Source organism: Rhopalosiphum maidis, chromosome 1 (genome assembly GCF_003676215.2).
Source record: "Rhopalosiphum maidis isolate BTI-1 chromosome 1, ASM367621v3, whole genome shotgun sequence".
In the NCBI taxonomy this organism is placed as follows: Eukaryota; Metazoa; Arthropoda; class Insecta; order Hemiptera; family Aphididae; genus Rhopalosiphum; species Rhopalosiphum maidis.
Window position 1 is genome coordinate 68757656 of NC_040877.1, and position 20929 is coordinate 68778584.

At 24.8% G+C, this 20929-nt stretch overlaps 2 protein-coding genes across 4 annotated transcripts; both read left to right on the forward strand.

The window, feature by feature from the left end:
* Positions 1 to 8: 8 nt before the first annotated feature.
* On the forward strand, positions 9 to 2926 carry LOC113550426 (syntaxin-5). Of its 2 annotated transcripts, XM_026952241.1 has the most exons (6): positions 9 to 347; positions 548 to 874; positions 1547 to 1803; positions 2072 to 2281; positions 2430 to 2551; positions 2643 to 2802. In XM_026952241.1, exons 2-6 carry the CDS (start codon positions 565 to 567, stop codon positions 2800 to 2802), a joined length of 1059 nt encoding a protein of 352 aa, XP_026808042.1. In that variant the 5' UTR covers positions 9 to 347; positions 548 to 564. The 2 variants fall into 2 exon arrangements, with proteins under 2 accessions (XP_026808042.1, XP_026808043.1); XM_026952242.2 differs by lacking the exon at positions 9 to 347 and having other exon boundaries at positions 565 to 874; positions 2643 to 2926.
* Positions 2927 to 9782: 6856 nt separating this feature from the next.
* On the forward strand, positions 9783 to 19226 carry LOC113548671 (TBC1 domain family member 1). 2 transcript variants are annotated; one of them, XM_026949674.1, is made up of 22 exons: positions 9783 to 9984; positions 10070 to 10306; positions 11150 to 11356; positions 13214 to 13348; positions 13531 to 13680; positions 13779 to 13900; positions 13971 to 14028; positions 14102 to 14242; positions 14311 to 14428; positions 14501 to 14617; positions 14680 to 14890; positions 14957 to 15128; positions 15688 to 15827; positions 15903 to 16045; positions 16111 to 16227; positions 16676 to 16828; positions 16915 to 17085; positions 17290 to 17441; positions 17508 to 17760; positions 17836 to 18005; positions 18062 to 18229; positions 18369 to 19013. In XM_026949674.1, the coding sequence occupies exons 2-22, from the start codon at positions 10193 to 10195 to the stop codon at positions 19011 to 19013; spliced, it is 3657 nt and encodes a 1218-aa protein (XP_026805475.1). In that variant the 5' UTR covers positions 9783 to 9984; positions 10070 to 10192. The 2 variants fall into 2 exon arrangements, with proteins under 2 accessions (XP_026805475.1, XP_026805474.1); XM_026949673.1 differs by having other exon boundaries at positions 9783 to 10306; positions 18369 to 19226.
* Positions 19227 to 20929: the final 1703 nt, after the last annotated feature.

The window sequence follows — 20929 nt, forward strand, 5'->3', positions numbered from 1 at the left end:
TCTCCAATATGGTAGGTGTACCGTAATATTGTAACCACAGAATTGATATCACTGATAAATATCAATCTATGGTTAATGTTCTATCACCTAAACCAACCGCATACGTGTTTTTAATAAGTTTATCTTATCATTACGCTATGATTGTATGCTATTGTCAAGAAATAAAAGCAATTAACAAATTGAGTAAAACGCTCAATTGATCAATTCCATAAGAATGTTTTCAATTTCCTATAAGTTACATTAACTTCGATATTGTGATACAATTTGAAAATTTTATAAAATTTGGATCTTCTATGGTTTTTATTGACAATTATAAAGATAAATATTTGAATGAAATTCACTAACAGGTAAACATAATATGCATATTTATAAATTGTACAAATATACTTGTAGTTTGATAACAAATAGAAAGTAAGTTTGTAGTGTTAGTGTCATCAGTATACATATTAAATTCTGTCTACAAAAATGAAAGTATATAATGTGTATTATGTGCTTTAATTGTGGTACCAATAAATAATAAAACTATATTTTCTTATTACCAATTTAGTATACCATATTTTTTAAATGACTACTCGAAGAAGACGAGGAAATTCTGATTCAGATCAAACGTTCACAAATAATTTTAACACTCAGGAGTCTCCTATTGCCCCTTCAAGAGAAAAAGAGATAAATAAAATAATGCCACGAGACCGTACTGCTGAATTCAATAGTGCAGTCAGATCCCTTCAAGGTCGACAAATAGCAAGAGCTGTGCAAGTTCGAGATGTAAAAAAAGTTAAAGCTCTTCAAAGCTATGGAGAGTTTATGATGATAGCCAAAAGTGTTGGCTTCAATATTAGTAATACTTATGCAAAATTAGAAAAATTGACCTTACGTAAGTTTTTAAGTATGAATTCAATTTTACAATCATGTTAAATTTTTTTAATTGGTTGGTAATTTTATAACATTTGAAAATTAAAAACGCAATACTTGTGTCAATATTATTTTATTTTTGTATTTGATATATCTGATTCCATAATTCAAAAACTTCAAAACTGAAATTATAAAATAACTAATAACTAATAAATAGTCTTACCTAAGTAAAATTATTAGAATTTTTTTGTTTGATTAGTGTATGGCCAGCTATTATAAAGCTTATTATATATTACTATTTAATATTATGTATATAAATATAATATATGAATAGTGATTTTCTATATCTACTATATTCTTTACATATCATCAGACATATTTTTATCTTTACATTATAACTATTTAGAAACTAATTAATTAATTGTATTGTAGTTTTTTGATCAACATGATTATACTATAATTGTATAGAAATTTGTTAATGGCATATGATAATATGTTAATTGTAACAATAGACTACAATAGATACAAATTACATAAAAACAGTATTTAGATATGATAATATTCCATAGAGTTTGAGATTCTATTTTGCACTAAATATTACTAACATTACTTTAAAAAATTATTGCTGCTAATGATACATTAATATGTGTAGTATGTAAAATATTAATTTATATTAATTAAACATGTCATTTAGTTGCCAAACGGAAATCATTATTTAATGATAGACCTCAAGAAATTCAAGAGTTGACGTATATTATCAAAGAGGATTTAAATAGTTTAAATCAACAAATTGCAAAATTACAAGAAGTTGCTAAACTGCAAAAAGCTGCTCAGAATAATGTTGGGCGAAAACATTTATTGTCACATGAGTCTAGTGTTGTATTATCACTACAATCAAAGTTGGCAAATATATCAAATGAATTTAAATTAGTTCTTGAAATTAGAACAAAAGTAAGTTTCTGTAATATAAAAGAGGGGTGGGCATTTATAGTATAATTTTAACATATGGCACATGCCAAATAAAAAAGATATGCATGCCACCAGTTGCATAAATGTGATATAAAATATTGTTCACATTTCATTAATTTTTCAATGAAGTTTTTTTATGAAAATATTTAACTATTTGTTATTATATATTCTAATGTTAAATTATTGATCTTTTTTTTTTTACTTTTTATGTGTAGTGACTTTACTAAAATTAATAAAATATTTGGTTTAGAATTTAAAACATGCTAAATCAAGAAGAGATCAATTTTCTCAAGGAAATAATTTAGCCGCATTATCCGATTCATCATCTCTAGTTCCAAGACACAATTCCCTTTTAATGTCTAGTAATCAATATGCTATCAACATGGATAATAATGGTGATCAAGATCGTCTACAGCAAGTCACACAACAGACACAAGCAATGGCAGTATATGATAATACTGTAAGAACAAATTAATAATACATAGACAAAATTAAATTACAAAAAAAAATGTATTTACATAATACAGATAGTGTAAACTATGATCATATTAATTTGACATTTTTTAATCAGATTTTTCATAGATTTATGTTATATCATTATTTTGTAGGATCAATATCTGTATAGTAGAGCAGAAACCATGCAAAATATTGAATCAACTATTGTAGAATTGGGTGGAATATTTCAACAACTTGCACATATGGTTAAAGAACAAGAAGAAATGGTTGAGAGGTATGAAATAATTAATAACTATATACTAAAATAACTGATACATATTTTTTAGCAATATTTTATATTAAAATAATACTTTTATTGTTTCTAGAATTGATTCCAATGTTCAAGATGCTGAACTAAGTATTGAAGCAGCGCATACTCAAATACTACGTTATTTTCAATCAGTATCTTCCAATCGATGGTTAATGATAAAAATATTTGGAATTTTAATATTTTTTTTTATATTTTTTGTTGTATTTGTTTCTTAAACACACATATCTACTCTGTTCATATCTAAACAAATTGTTATTGATCCATACACTGTTATCCAATTTATATATATCTGTAATATAAATAATTACCATATACCTACTATTACATTTTATTATTATACATTTGTTAATTGTTTTTATAATATTGCGTAAAGGTATTTTAAATTTTAATAAATTATAATCTCATATAAATGCGTGTAATTAATAATATTAAATGCCTTATATTTGACAATTTCATACAGGATTTAATTTATGTAACTATTATTCAAAATACACAAAAAAAAAAAACATTTATTTAACTCAAGCTTAAAAAAAGAAACAATAAAGCTAATAAATTGAGATTAATAACAAACTTTCTACCATATATTTTTAGTTGAAATAATTTTCATAAAATGCAGCCTATTGAGTATTGGTGTTATTACATTCTTATACATTTAAAAAGATCTTTTTACTATGTCAATGGACATTATGAAAGCAAATTCCATGTTAATCAAACTATTCTATATTCAGTGTTGGCCTGGCCGTAGCCTAGACCCTGAGCATTTCTTTTTTAGTTTTCCATAGGTAGGGCAAGAGTACAAATACTAAATATCCATGTCTGTCATCATGTTTTAGAGTAGTAAATAGTAATAGTGCTTTAATTTTTAACACTTCAGACTCTCTTTGAAAAGGAAAATATCTAGTTGATACTTTGGGGGGGGAGTCAAAAGTAAAAAATTGTGAGTAAAGCATTGTTTATAAGCATTTAAATTCAAATGTTCATGACATATGTCAAAATTGCGAACATTTGCAAGGAATTTTAAAATTCAAAATTCAAAACATTTTTGTGATTTATACCTACCTAAGGTTAAAAAACCCAATTATAATATTATAATATATCTATAATAATTGTATTATTATAGATATCAATACTAATTATCCGTAAGTTTTCCTTCAAGTAACTGTAAAAAAAAGTTCTAACGTTAATATGAAAAAATTTTATGAGAGTATGAAATTTATTTTTTTACAAAATCGAATAAATATTACAATTTAAATATAGGTAATATATCCTACTAATTATCCTAGACTGACAATTAATCTCCGTTCAGAATTGTTTTTCGTATTCAATGATACCTGTCATTGATTTCAAATTTAACACGTCTATTATAATTTAAAGTGACCTACTGTCTATCTCTACTATTATACAGCAGAATGATACCCACTTTCCCATCCAAAGTGAATTTCAGGTTATTCAGTTAATTTTCACCATACAAGTATTTTCAGATTCAGAATTATACACCAAACGTCATGTATTATTCATGCATCATTATTGGAATTGTACTTGGTGTTTTTTCTTGTACAGGATACTTGAAAGGAAATGTCTACAAATCATATCTCATCATATTTCACAAAAATACTGGAAAACGGTTAGGTATATAATACCGAACCCGGACATTTCGCTACCGGGCCATTAGCCGCCGGACTATTCGCCGCAGACCCATATGATACATTTAAGACTAAAGAAGTCAATGTGAACAAGCCAGTGCAAAATATTGTATCCGCCATCCGGTGATGTTAAATTCGAAGTATCTGTCCGTGAACACCGTGACGAGGACTGCTGGCTGTACTTACCTTACGTGTCACGTGTGGCCAGAGGTTGGGACACCGGTGGAGAGGAAGAGGAAGAAGGTGCAGCTGGCAGGGAACTTCCTGTTCCAACAGCTGAAGAGTAAGACGAAAGCTAGGGAGCTTATAAGCCAACAATATTGGCTAGCGAAGCACTCTAAGCCGACTTCGAACCTGGATGCCGCTAGCACACCAGCCTTAATTAAAGAGGAACTAACTCGTTAACTAACTTTGTGGTGCATAGTGCATACTACATAGACTAAGTGTCATGTAGTCATATTAAACTATTTCGTTTGTTTTCCCATCAATGTTTTAAATTGTTTAAATCCAGTATGGACTATTGGCTATTTTTAAAAGGAACATAGGGTTAAATTTTAAAAGCCTTGCCATAAATGTTGAAGATTATATACATTTTTTATTACAAGGTACTTATAATTTATAAAAAAAAAAGTATTAAATAAGTATAATTCCAATGTATAAAATTCAGCCATATTATAGTTAAAAATAAATGTATATAAGTATACTTAAATTCCAACAATTGAAATTAAAAATGTGGTACAGATTACATATTTTATTTTTCTGTCGTAGCGCAAAATACATGTTATATTTTTATATTCTGGCGCAAATTACATACGTACTTAAATCTATCTATTGGTGGCGCAAATTACAGGTAATAAAATTAGCGCAAAATACCATCTCCCGGCGTCTAATATTAAATAAAATTTCGGTAGTATTTTTTTATAGTATAATTATACATACTTTGACGAAGATATATATATTTTTCAGGAACAAACACCTATACATCTATAAAATTAGACATTAGCTACTGTAGTTCGTACATCATACTCGAAGAATAATATTTTATCTATTAGATTCATAACACCCTTTGTAACTATATAGTTCTGTATATATGTTACATAATCAGCCAATAATATACCTACAACTAGTACAACTGGAATTAAATAGCTGTATATACCTAGTATATAATTATATACCTATGTATATCCGTATGGCGTATTAATCGTATTATAGATAGTAATAACTAATAAGTTAGGTTTAAGTAATATACTTACCTATGTAGTTTATACTGTACCATAGGCTATAGGTAGATACTTACTATTTTGTATAATATTAGGACCAATAGTATAACATGGCGATCAACTTCCAAATAAAAATTATTATTATTTTTAATTTTATATTGCCTTTAATATTTTATAGTTCTATACCTACGACTTGTATTTATTAGTAGTTGGACTATAACTGTTAGTCTTGTGCATAATTTCTATGCGACATAAATAGCATATCTGTATGACTAATGACTACTTATATATTATAAAAAGATTCAAAAATTATACTTATATTATACAGCTATATCCTACACATCAAATAGGTCACCTGTCACCTGTAAGAATCACCAGAGACCAGAGCACCTACCTATATGAAGCACTTGTACTCAATTATGAAAACTCCTACAACATTTTAACTTTTTTAAAAATAACCAAACTTTATAACTTTATATACCTAGTTTATACGTTTTTTTTTCTTTTTTACTGTGTTTTCCTTTTCTACATTATACACGTTTAAAATCAATCATATTGTAATATTTTCGGAAGTCATGCAGCCATACAGCTAAAATGTATTATTTTTATCCAATATTATATCAAATATAGATTATTATTTACCTATTAATTATTATTATATTAAAGTATATATTGTTATAGAGTTATAGTATAGTCAGATAACCAATATAGGTATAACTGGTATAACGTATAAGTATAATTCAATAGCCAGTTTATTTAAAATCAATGTTCGTATGTTCATAAGTTATAACTTGTAAATTAAAATAGAGTACCTATACCTAATTTGCTATTTAGAATATTACGCACTTTAAATAATTTATTTCGAAATATATTTTAGTATACAGTTATTTTTTTTATTATTTTAAAATTAAGTATACACTATAACATCGATTATATTTGTGCAGTTGAAAAAAATCTTTAAAATAAAGCTTGTTTGAGTTCAAATTTAATTTTTTTAATTCTGATAAATAGATTTTTTTATTTTCCAATATTTTTTTCCAGTACTTACTACTTCATTTTAATAATTAATAGCTAATTATTATAGCAATCTATATCTATACTAATACAAATATTAATTATTTAAATAACAAAATTTATATGTTGAAATATCATTACATTTTTAATTAGTTTAAATTTAAGATTTTTTTATTCCCCCCGCCTTTAAGTATTATTTATTAACACTTATGCTGGTAAGTATAGGTACTATATAATATAACCTATACTTTAACCTATGCTAGTTAGCATAGATAGCTTTATTAATTATTAATTAATAATTATTTATTATTTTATACTACTTTATACACTGGCGCAACCAGGATTCGTTTTCGGGGGGGGGGGGGGGTAGATAGTAGATTTGGAAAAAAATCATTTATTAGACAAATTCTAATAATATAATAGTTTACAATTTAAGATTAATTCGTCGTGTAGAGTGCTTTGCCATTTCATCTAGTACCAAATCTGGTTTAACTTCCATATCATTATGTATGTTTAAAGTAGCTATTCCATTAAGTCTTTGTTGTCCTGTAGTGTTACGTAAATACGTTTTCAACCTTCTAAGTGTAGAAAATGATCTTTCTCCTGTAGCAGTTGTTACTGGCAATGTAATTAAAATTTGTAATAGTTTTGAAATTACTGGGTACACTTGAGAATCACATTGGAAATATTTATCCATAACAGATCTTGTGTAATATCTGACTGATCCCTGGTAATCACAACTTTGGTAACATAAGTCTAATTCTCCAAAACTCATTTGATAGTGACAAAAGAATCAGAACAGTCATTTAATATGTCCGCATACAAGTTTAAAATTTCTTTAAATTCGAGTTGAATTTCTTTAGTAACAACTTTTACTCCTGGCTTTGGTAGTAAACAAATGAAACTTTTTAATGTGGTTTGGTGTTCCAAAAATCGATTTTTCATTTGGTCCGAGAAATTGTCAATGAATGGAATAAATATGGAAACACGATAATAATGTATTGGACAGTCAGTGGCTACATTGCATCTCATTGACTGCTTGCCTGTGATTCTCGGAACACATATATTAATAAAGTCTTCATGATTTTACCTTATACTGATTATGAGGTCTACCGTCTATGGTACGAATAATATTCATATTTCATATCGATTAGCTGTTTCGCGAGTTCAAGAGATAAACAATTTTTTTCCTACGTAGAATTTGTAAAAACATCAGGAAAATTTCGGGGGGTCACAACCCCCAACCCCCCTAGTTGCGCCACTGACTATATATACATACATACATAAAAATATCAATTAATTTAATAACCATCTAGGCATAGGTACATCGTATGTCATGTCTACTTATATAGTTATATTTTATAAAAATTAACACGATTGATATTTTTTAAACGACAAATAGATTTCACATGAATTATACCTACTTACCTATATATTATTATAATATATGCACGCTAAAACCGTTTAGCAATTTCAATTCGCAATTATACTTTATACATTTTAAGTAACATTTATATAGGCATTATAAATGGACACCGACTATATAAAAAGGCATCGTCCAACAAAATGTTTAAAATAGTATACAAACATTCTGTGTAGTCGTACAAGTTGTAGGTACCTATTAATTATATTTTCATATAATCTATTAATTTTCAGTTTGTAAGTGAAGAGCAGGCCTAATTAGCATCTTTTGGGCCTTACGATTTACGAATGATAAAAATAAATCGCTGTTTCAGAAGGTAGAACTAATGTAATATAATTATATTAAAGTGTAAATTATACATGGAACAATTTGTGAATTTGAACTAGAAAGTAAGAAGACAGATAATTACTCAACGTGTCATGATACATAAGTAGTAGGTACATAAGTATACTTAAACTTAATACTTATATAGGTATCTGGTATACCTACAATTTTTACTAGTTAATAAATTACTACTTGGTTATATACAACTATATAAAGTAGAAACATATGCCAATAAACAAAATATGTACAATAGATACCTACTCGTATTCAGGGTGTTTAATTTATATACATATACTAAAAATATATAAATATTAATTATAAATTCGGGGAACCTCTAATGTCTACCTATATATTCTACAAAAATACCTACAATCTAATAATTGTATTGCTAAGATATATTTATAATTTTATAATTTGTCTGTATTTTATACCACTAATGCTATTTTTAAATCGGCTGTTTTACCTAAATAAAATTATTAATAATACAACTGTCGATCGGCTTGAGTGCTTGACCGTAGTATGTTTCGCTCAGAATGGTGGAATAAAAAAATTTTTTTAAATATTGAAATTTTCATTTGACAAAATTAAAATATTTATTAAACCGTACCGTACTACCATCCGTACCAACTATTCATGGTGTCACTGTCCCTTGAGGATTTATCCATTCAGTAGCGGTCCAGCACAAAATAATTGAGTAGGCCAGTTTTGTTCTGTATCGTGTTAGTGTGTTTATAACTATTACTGTTTACTAGGGAAGATTTATCTTATCGTATGGGATATTGGTATGATAATAATATTCAATAATTAATATTAATAATATTAATATTTAATAGTAACATTTTTATTTTTGATAAAAAAAAAAACCTAACAGTCAAATAAAAATTGGGTAGGCCCGGACCTAGTCGGCCTACCCTGTAAACACGCCACTGTATCCATTGCAATATTTCCTGAAATAATGGAAATATCATAATTAAGTTTTTTTTAAAGACACAAGTTGCGAGGACAAGGACTACAAGTATTTCATACTTTGATTTAACTTAATATTTTGATAAATAAGTTAAAAAGTATTTTTTTATTTAATTGTTTAAAAAAAATCAAAGATAGCTATTTTGTAGTTTATTATTTTGAAAATGATGACGTTTCAACGTTTCATTTTATTTGTATTAGCATTGTGATTTTTAATATTTTTTTAAGTTTTGAGAAAATCTTTGTATTATATTATACGCGTAGACATTTCATATACTTAATATATATTTATTTTTATCACTAAATTTTAGAAAGGATACCTAAAAATATATTATTTATCGTATTATTCACAGTAATACCATGAATCGTGATGCAAATATGTAATAAAAAATTGAAAATATTGAGAGTAGAATAATAAACATAATAACTTGGTAATTTATTATGTTCATGAAAAATGAAAAGTAGCTAGTACTGGCCCAGTAGCCTTGAGTATTTGTAAAATGATCCCCTTCCATGCATAATCGATATAATATTATTATGTTGATGATAATAATATGTCAAATACCAAAATGAAGTCGCCGCACATGTTCTATCTCATTCCTCATCAGCGATCAGTTGATTCTGTGTTTTGTGTACATAACGTTCTTATCATTTCGGTTTTGTTTTGAAACTGGCAAATATAATAATACGTCAGATGACAGATACTTTAAACGGTTTCAATTCATAACGTTTGTACTGTACTACTGCATTGGGAATTGGGATAATTAAAATTAAATATTATAATATTATCGTAATATCGTTATAAACGTAATAATCTTACATCGTTTTATTTATTAGGTATTTTTTTCGTAGGTTTATCGAATTATAATGTATGAAATGGTTTTTATATTAGGTACCTATCTATAGAGACCTAGGGTCTGATGATTTATAACTTAAAGTGCATTTTATGTTGCACTGTATTAAAGCAATGGCTGTTTAGAATAACTATTAAAGATAATATTTAAAAAACAACAAAATGAAACTATATAAAGTTGAATACTTAAGCTCTTGTACAGTCAACAAACGTCTTACAAACCCAATGATCCCGTGGATTATTGCAGAGATTAAGAAAAATAATTATCACAAAAAAGTAAGTATAATATTCTTGTGTATAAACTAAATATTAATATCATTACTCATAACTACTGGACTTTTAAATAAAGTGTATCTGTAAGAAATTAAAAGTTTTAATTAATTTAAATTTTAGAAAAATTTAAAAACAAATTAATACAAAAACTTAATTTTATAATAGTATTATATAACATTTAAGCAATGTCTCATAAATTCTATAAATGTTATCAGTCATAGTGTGTTTAAAGTGTATTTGATTAAATATTAATACCTGCTTATTAGAGCAATATTGATGGCATGTATTAGATTGTTAGGATTGTAGATGCAAACTGAGTTAGCATTGAAATACTTTCAATCTAGGTATAAGCGATTTGCAAATGCAAATTAGAGTCCTTGTCAAAGATATTTTTATAAAATTTGGGATGCTGGTTTTAAGTTTGAAACTTGAATAACCGAAAAACAAAAATAAAGTGTTTACAGTTAGGTATCTATCAAACAATAGAAATTATAATTTTAAATTTTACTTGGATATCATTAGTTTGTTAATTTCATATTTATTACTTGGTAATATCAATACATAGATTAAAAAAACAATTCTATAAAATGTTGAATGGATTTATTGAGCGATTTAAAATATAATAAGAAATAGTAATTAGTTTATACTATTAAGTTATAAAATATTTGCTTTCATTAAAAATTGAGTATTCTTTATCTTATAAATTATATAGATATTATAGATATTGTTTATGTTGAATATTATAATATAATGGTGATTATTTATTAAATATATATTCCTTAAATTAAATTAAATAGTAAGTTAAAATAAATTAGTGATATAAGTTATTTTGTGATATTTTAAAAGGTAAGAATTGGAATAGAAGATGTGAGTCTTGTGATTTATGAAAATTGGGATTCTAAGAACAAATTAATTTTTCAACACAAATTAAAGTACATAACCAGATTAGCATTTTTAAATAGCGATGTTGCTACATTCTTTTATGCAGTCAGAGATATGGCAGATGAAAACAATGTACATTGTCATGTTTATACTACAACTCAACCAGATGAAGTAAGGACATTTTTTATTATAAATAATTATTATATTTTAATGGCATGTTAGTTATAATAAATAATATTTTATAATTAGTGCATTTTATTTTATCTTTTAAATTGTTTTTATTATGTAAATAGTATACAATTTAATGTTCTTTATAATTAGTATTGTATTGTAGATGAAAAAAATTGTGTTTAATAAGTGGTTATGTTTTATGAAATAATAATAAATTAATTATAACTTCTTTCAAAAAGATAAATAGCTAAATTACATATAGTTCGATTAAATGAGTTAAAATTTTTCAATAAAATCAGGATCATTTATTTTTTAGTAATTATTATTAAATCCTGTCTATATTAATAATATTATTTAACTGGCCAGTTGTACGAGTAAAGCCTGAATAATAACATTGAAAATAATAGGAGTTAAAATTATGATGTTGGTTAGGAACATGAATTAACGTTATTCATTGTGACCAAGGACAAGGTGAACTAGTATTATATGTTTAGTAACACTTTTACATGTTGTTTAAAAAATCATGTAAAAATATAAAATGTTATTATCAAAATAATTACCTATTTTATTCTTAGTTTTTAGTTAATGCTTTAATAAAGACAAACAATTGCAATAAACTTATGTTGAACATCCAATTTTATAATCAAAAAATAATATTTTTTATAACTTTACACAAGATTATAAATACTATTCTTATTATCAAATAGAAATTATTTTAGTTAAAATTATAAATGTTCTCATCTGTACCTACATTATTTAATTTGTTTTTGATAATTTCAGTAATTTAAATTGTTATTTTTGTTTAAGTTCAATATTTTATGTTAATTATATCACATGTCTTATATTTAGTCTGTTTTCTGTAATAGCCTTGACTCTTGAGCTTCTAATAACAATGACTTTTCTTGATTACCCATTAAAAAAATAATGATACAATTGATGGTGACGATGTTGTATTATTATTATTATTATTATTATTATAACTAAAAAATGATAAATCATTTTAATAATTTCTTAGAATGGTTAATGCTGTACTGCTTACTATTTAATAATCTTTTAAATTATGGTTAACAAAATGTATTTATGTATCATAATTATTCATAACAGTATTACATGTTAAACAGTTAACGCCAAAAAATAATAAAATCTAGTATTTCAACCATTAAATTTTAAAGTTGATATACCTAGAACATATTAAAAAAATGATAGTTTTTAAATAGTTAATAGGTCTATACCTAATATAACTAATAATATATGAAAAATTAAAAAAAAAAATAACAATAATTTATAGATTTTCAATTATAATTATTATTTGTTTTCTTAACTTAAATTAATTTAAAGTAAATTGAAGATGTTGCTTTAAATTAAGTTTCCAATAATGAATAAAAATGTTTATTTTTCACTCTTTACAATTGTTGATTGTGGTTGATTAATTTTATAATAATTAAATTATAATTCAATTTAACTTGGAATTTAAACTAAATTAGTTAATTTTCAGCTGTTTTAGTATTTTGATTATTCTTCTTTCCAGTCAAAAAATATTATAATGCACTTTATCTTATATATTATTTTATATACATTTATACTATAAAATAAAATTGGTAATAACTTAATAAAATTTTTTTTTATCATTTTTAATGATAAATTAAACCTGAAATATATTGTATAGATGAGATGTTATCCAATTTTGTTTTAATGTATGACATACTGTATTTAAATGTATAGACAATTTGAACACCTTCCAACTTCTAAATTTAGAATGCCAAGAAACTATTTTGTTTTGTTCGGCAATAATTCATTAGTTTTAGTCAACAGTGGCCTGAAAATATTCAGATTTAAGTATTTTTTTATTTTTTTTAGGTGATGGAGTTATTTTCCACAATGAAAGAAAATTCACATAAATCATTACAAAGTATTGGACGTTCTTTAAGTAATGCACAGACATTAACTTCATTGTGTGCTGATATATCTCCCAACTCATCTCATTTTTTTGAGGTAATAATAAATACATGTTTAACATAGTATGTAAATTATAACTATATTTAATGTTACATAATTACAATTGACAATATTGTTTTTTTACATCTAAGGTTTTTATGTTTGAGTTATGAAGGTTATTCTAAATTATTTTTATTCTACTGTTTCTTGTTCAGTGAAAAATACTAATATTTTTCTAGGTGTTATATGTTGGTAAAATTAGAGTGTCGCAAAAAAAAGTTCCAAATTCATTTATTGATGATGCATTAGAAAAATTTCGTTTACATGAATTGGAAAAAAGTAAAAAGTCAAGTAGTACTAATACTTCAAGACGAGGATCCCAAATAAATGTAAATTAAAAATTTATTATTTTATTTTTAATATTATCCTATTAATTAATAATAATTCAGTATTAAAACATACAATATATTATTTTTTCTGATTATAGTCTATAGACCAGAATACAACCTATCTTTCAGATCCAAGACGTGGATCAATGACAGTTTTATCGCCTGGAATTGAAAATCAAGGTTATACATTTGGAGCTGAAAAACAATTTAAAGAATTAGAGTAAATTATGTTAAAAAAGCATATTTAAAAATTGTATTGAATTTGTATTCGAATGTTTTATTTGGTATAGGATTACAAGAACAAGATCTGGATCTATAAATTACCCAATTAAAAACCTAGATAATAATGTAAGTATACATTTTTATTTTTGAACAACAAATTATTATGTTATACTTCAATATGAAATTTTTTTACTTTAAGGGACAAAACTCTAATATAGCGGAAGAAATTAACAGAACAATGGTTTTTCAAATTGGTCGAAGTGACTTACGATTAATAAGCCCAGATCGCAAACAAATTCTTTTGCATAAACAATTAAAAGATATAATTAACTGTGTGCAGGTTTGATACAAATTATCAATCAGTTTAAAATGACAACAATTAAATTATGCAATTATATTTTAATTTAGGGTGCTAGAAATCAATTACATTTTGGTTTCACCTGCAGAGATTCTTCATCGAATGAAAGTTGTATTGGATATATTTTTAAATGTGAATCGGAGTCTGTTGCAATTGAGCTAGTCACAGGTTTTTAATGCTTTATGATGTTTGATTGATGTTTTCATTAATTTAATTTAATGTATTAATTTACCTGTTTAGCAATTAATTTAGCATTTAATAATTCTAATGAAGCTTTGAAGAAAGAAAAGCAAGTAATTGTATCTTGTGAACATTGTCCTATGGTCTGGTTTCATAAGCTATGTTCTGACATTGAAAGTATATTTATAATATTAGTAAAAACTTAACTGCTTAACAATTTGATGTAAATATTTTTTCAGATCTTAATGAACATAAAATTCAAACTGTAATATTTAAACAGTTAGAAACATTACCTGAAGATGATCAAGAAATTGTACTAACAAAGCTACATGGTTTAGAAACATTAAGTAAAATAAGTCTTAAAGAACAAAATGAACTACTTATAATGTTGTTAAGAACACACTGCGAAAGCAAACAGATGAGACATGTTCATGATTCAGCTGAAAATAGGTATGAAAGAGGAACTTACTATTATAAAATTTATTTTTTACAATAAACATAAATATTCTTTTCTAGGCATGAATTTTTAAATCAATATCTTGGTGGAAGTACAATTTTTATGAAAGCTAAACGTTCACTAACAAGTTCTTTTGATCAACTAATGAAAAGGAGAAGTTCAAAAGATGATGTAGGCCTAATAGCTGCAGTTAAAGAAAATTCTTTGCCAAATAATATTGCATTTTATAAAGTAAATATATTAATAAAAAGTAATTATAATTATAAAATATAGATCATTAGTTCATGGAAAATATTTTTGGTTGATTTTTTCTGAATTGAGTTGCTATTTATTTCTCAAGTCAACACAAAATCTTTCTTTCCTTTTAACCTTATTGTTTATATAAGTTACAATAAGTAATTGTATAATTTATGAAATAAACTGCAAAAAATTACTACAGTTTTAAAATATAACATTAATTTTACTATGAATAGTCTAGTAAACTAAAATACTTAAAGTAATTTAAAATTAACTACCAAACAAAAAATAAAAAAATAATCTTTTTTTTCGTTTAGGCATATGTTATTTTCATTTTGCATCTTTAAATTATGATTTTATCATTATATTATAAACTTTATAATAAGTAATGTTTTTATATATATATATATATATATATTATCATCTATTTCATTATAAATAGCAGTGCTAATAAATAGTTAAATAATTAAAATTTAATTAAATTAATAAATAATTTTAGAATTTAAATAACTTATTATTAATTTAAAAATAAAAATATTCAATTATATTTTAGGAACCTTCTCCAAAATCTGATTTAAGTTCACGATTACTAGTACAACAATCAATATCTAATAGTAAAGCACAACCTAATAAATCAGAAGTTTGTTTGGCTGAAACTAAATCTCACAGCAGCCCAGCGTCAATGATGAATATGTTGGTTAATAGGATTATAGTATAATATATAATCTATAATTACTTTAATAAAAAATTCTAATTATTTTATTTTAGGTTTTTAAAAGTTGGTCAATCCCCAAAATCTTCTATGATTTCAACTTCAGATAATGATTCTGATGAACAAAATGATCTGAACCCAGGAAGTTGGCGTCAAGCAATTTTCAAAAATGTTGTCACTCCGAATAAACAAACAAAAGGTAGTTAGAATTTTAAAATGTATTGAAGTAGCTTATTTATATCTTATTTAATCTTAATGCTTTAGATACTGAGAATGTTAAAAAGAAATTAGATGCTGATGATTTAAGAGCTTTATGGAAAAAAGCAATTAATCAACAAGTATTATTAATTCGAATGGAAAAAGAAAATGCAAAACTAAAAGGTTAGTAAAATTTGTGAAAATTCATATAGGTATACCACAGCCACCAAAATTTATATTATGAACTATTAAAATACTAGATTACAAGATTAGTAAGTAAAATAAACCAACAAATATTTGAGTAAATTTTAAAATTGTTTTTATTGTACAAGCTAACTACAGAAATATATAAACAAGTGAACAATATAATAACAAGACTAAGACTAAAAACAGTGAAAACTAAATACTACTACTTGAGTATAATTGGTTATTATAAATGCTAACTCAACTAATTCCAGCTCCTTACTAGTTACCAACTCTATCCTTTATAATATATACTAAGTAATAACTATATAATATATCAAGAGTTCCAAACAGTACACATCTTAAATATAAAAAATGTTTAGAGTTGTTTCACTAATTATTTTATTTTAAAAAGCTTAATAAATGATATTACATTTGCAAATTATAGAAAGGCAAGAAGAAGCAACAGTAAAGAGAATAAAACTAGAATACGATGATATTGGTTCATCTGCTCGAGAATATTTAGGTGTGTGGGAAACAATAGTTAATAAAGAGAATCGTAAATTTGATGCAAAAATGTTGCGTCAAGCTATAAGACAAGGTAAACAATATTTATTTTCTTAAACACCTTTTAAAAATTAGAACTTTGTTAAGTGTAAATTTAAACAATAATAATTAATATAACAGGAGTTCCAAGAAGTAAAAGAGGAGATGTTTGGATATTTTTTGCTGAATTGTATTGCAACACAACTGCACCTTCTCCTATTGATCTGGAAAAGTTTCCAAATTTCAATGTACCATATGAACAATTATTAAAACAATTAACTAAGTATCAACATGCTATCCTTATAGATTTAGGTAAGTTGTATTTAAAAATATGTATTTCTTATTTTTATATGAGGTTATTATACTAAAATTTGAAGTTTTAAACTTAAATTAAATTTTTTAACTTTGAACAATAATCGAACAATTAAACTACTTGTCTAGATATTTGTTTTATTTATGCGTTGATAATTATTATTTTATTATTTAATATATTATTATTTTTTATGGAAATCATAGGAAGAACATTTCCAAATCACACTTATTTTATGTCACCTTTTGGTCCTGGACAATTAGCTTTGTACAATTTGCTTAAAGCGTATTCCTTATTAGATCCAGAAGTTGGGTATTGTCAAGGACTATGTTTTGTAGCCGGTGTTTTACTATTGCACGTAAGTAATACTTTTATAGAAAATTAATAAATATGATCATTATAGATAAAAGTTATTTTTTTATAGATGTCTGAAGAACAAGCTTACATGATGCTAAAACATTTAATGTTTAGACGTTCATTAAGAAAACAATATCTACCTGATATGGCAGCTTTGCAAGTTCAACTCTATCAGTTATCTAGACTTCTTCATGATCACCATCCTGACCTTTATGCACATTTTGACAATTGTGATATTCCTCCAACATTGTATGCTGCACCTTGGTTCTTGACAATGTTTGCTTCTCAGTTTCCATTAGGATTTGTTGCTCGTATATTTGGTATAATGATACTAATTAGTTATTTTAGTCTTATAATTATTTAAATTATTAAATATGTTTATGTTTTACCTATAGATATACTATTTTTTGAAAATATTGATGTTCTGTTTCGTATAATTTTATCATTATTGACATATCACAAGGATAATTTACTCGCATGTGATGGAATGGAACAAATAATGAACTTTATTAAAAATGATTTCCCTGTCGTAAATAAAGAAATCATCGATAAAATTATTAAACAAGTATGTTTAAACAATTATATCCTCTTACTTTTATTATATATTTTTATTTTTATAAGGTATTCACAACTGATTTATCAAAACAATTAATGGAATATGGAGTCGAGTATCATGTCTTGCAAGAAGAATTATCTTCACCCAGTCCAGAATTAAAAAAAATTAAGTATTTAGAGGAAATGAATAAGACATTAATGCAACAAAATAAAATTCTACATGAACAACTTGAGGTAAATTTGTATAATTATTTAAAACATGTATAAATTGCTGAGCATAAAATATAGTATTAAAAATTATGGTCTACCAAAATATAAATATTACATTTTAATTTATTTGTTTGATGAAAATGTCATGACTTTTGTTATGTAGATATCAATAACAAATAATGGACGTTTGGAGATGAATAGATCTTCTAATCTTTCAGCAATTAACCGTTTAGAAAGTGAAGTAAAAAGTCTTGAACTCACTGTGGCAACTTTGGGAAATTTTGTATCTAAACTAGCATATGCTCATTCAGATATAGAGATACCTCCCGATGTACTAGGTTTGATTTCACAAATAAATATGTGTCGAAATCGACGAAATGAAAATAAGCAAACAAACATCAACAATTTGTTCAGTAAGCCTCAGTTAGAGATACCATATAAAATAAAACCTATGTTGGAAAAATCTTTATCAGACACCAAAAACGTATTGAAAAAATCAATAAAAGAAGAAATAAATCAGGAAGAGGTGAACAAAAAAAATTGTCTTAAAAGTTCAAAGAGCAATTATGAATTATTTAGTAATGAAAGTAATTTAAATAATAATGGATTACATCCACTGGACTGTGAAGACGTAAATGTATGTTATTCTGGAACTACAAAATTGAGATCAATTAAACCAGTTCGTAGCAATAGTGATGGTCATTTTATTTTGCCAAATATTGTTGCAATAGATGTAGATGATTCACTTTGTAAACGAGATAAAAATGAAAATATTGAATTCAATACTTCTGCCGTCAATGGAAATTAAAAATTTCTCATCCTTCATTTGCATATTATAGTGTACAACTTTATTGTTATTATAAAATGTATTGTCCATTTCTTTAATATATTTATACTAATTTATTATATTTTGTGATAATTTCTATTTTTATTTTTCTCAATTAAAATTAAAAAGTTGTGTTTGAATAGTTATGTATGTTGTAAATACTGTATGTTGCCTGTATGTTATCAAATCAATTTGAATTTAATTAAGATGAATTGTACAACAATTTTTAAACAAATATGTAGTATAATAAATTATTTCCATTGAGTTTTTTTGTGAAATTTGTAAAAAAACTGTTAAATTCTTATTTGCAGATACATTTATTTTATTGTATAAAATAATTTTATTTGTTATTGTTTTATTTTTTTATTAAGCTATATTTAATTAATAAATCATATGAATAAATATGCTCTTCTAAGTAAATTTATCAAGATCCACTTATACTGAAATAAATAATAATGTAGGTACCTGACAATTAAGATAGTTAACATTTTGTTTGGTCATAGGTTTATATTTTAAAGCTCATAAAATTATTACATTTTACACGTGATTATATAGGTGACAATCGAATAGCATAGTGCATCTATTCAAGATGTATTTCAAATTTCAATTATTTTCTAAAAATGTTTCCGCAAAAATCATGATATAGGGCTACAAGTTAATGATTACAGAGTACAGACATAACTACCTAAGTGCAAGAGATATTAATGTTTATGATGGTTGGTGTACCCGGTGAGTTATGAATCATAACAATTTTAAGAACATTCTTATTGTTTTTATGGTATTTCTAACATTCATTAAAAAGAAACAAGAATCGTTTTGAAAAAGTTAAATGGAGGTATTAAAAAATATATCGAAAACAATACTTTCCAGTTGTTTTAAAAGTTATAGGTACAATGTATATACAGTATTATTTATTTAACTTTAAATAATTAAAAATTATGTATATATTATATTAATTGAATATGGATTTTAATTGCAGGCTAATATGAAAATGAAATGAGTAGATTCTCATATACAATAAAAAATAGATATTTTCTTTACTTTCTTTTAATTTAATTATACATATATACATTTATAAGTATTAACCGGTTAATAGAATTAAAATGATATGATTTGATTAAGCGAAACTTACTGTTAGTATCGTCAATAACATTTTTATCATAGTTAGGCATTTTTTTTTTTTTAATTATTATATTAGAATGAATGATTAATAAATCAGAAGTAAAACAAAACTGCACAAGTAACAACGTACAATATACTATTAAAAAAAAAAAAATTACTGTAATATAATTAAAAATTTTTTTTTTCATTTTTAAGTTATGATAAATATAATTTAAATGCATTTTTTTAAGGGCATTAAAATCCCAGCCCTACTTATAATGCAGTTCAGTAATTCAAATCATTATTTAAACCAAGTTTTATGGTGAATAATAACACTCAATTTAAATATTTTATTTTATTGTTTAACTAACAAAATAAATACCTACAATATTAGTTAATATATGGTAAAGTTAAACTGATGAATTTTCCTAAGCCTTTTAGTTTTTTAGTGTGTCATATTAATACCATTAATTTGCTTTTTTTTTTAATGATATCTTTGTTTAGGCAATGTAGTTTTCTACACTCTTCAGAAACATGAAAAGCTGTGGATTCTGTCTTTCTACTTTTATTGGAACAAAAATATGCACACAATACCCATAGTTATTTTAATGTTTTTAACTATGTAAGACATAAAATGAAAATGTGAAATAAAAAATATTGATTTGTAGTATATAAGAGAATAATATTTAAGCTGAATAAGATAGGTACAGTCTACATAAATAAAACATTTATACATCTAATTTATTAATTTATCATACAGAATTATTTTGACTAATAACATAATATATACTATATAC

Coding starts and splice junctions, on each gene's coding strand:
- LOC113550426 (XM_026952241.1), top strand. CDS start 565: ATGACTACTCGAAGAAGACGAGGAAATTCTGATTCAGATCAAACGTTC. Junction 875..1,546: donor ATTAGAAAAATTGACCTTAC/GTAAGTTTTTAA, acceptor CATGTCATTTAG/TTGCCAAACGGAAATCATTA. Junction 1,804..2,071: donor TTCTTGAAATTAGAACAAAA/GTAAGTTTCTGT, acceptor TATTTGGTTTAG/AATTTAAAACATGCTAAATC.
- LOC113548671 (XM_026949673.1), top strand. CDS start 10,193: ATGAAACTATATAAAGTTGAATACTTAAGCTCTTGTACAGTCAACAAA. Junction 10,307..11,149: donor AAAATAATTATCACAAAAAA/GTAAGTATAATA, acceptor ATATTTTAAAAG/GTAAGAATTGGAATAGAAGA. Junction 16,829..16,914: donor GCGTCAAGCTATAAGACAAG/GTAAACAATATT, acceptor TTAATATAACAG/GAGTTCCAAGAAGTAAAAGA.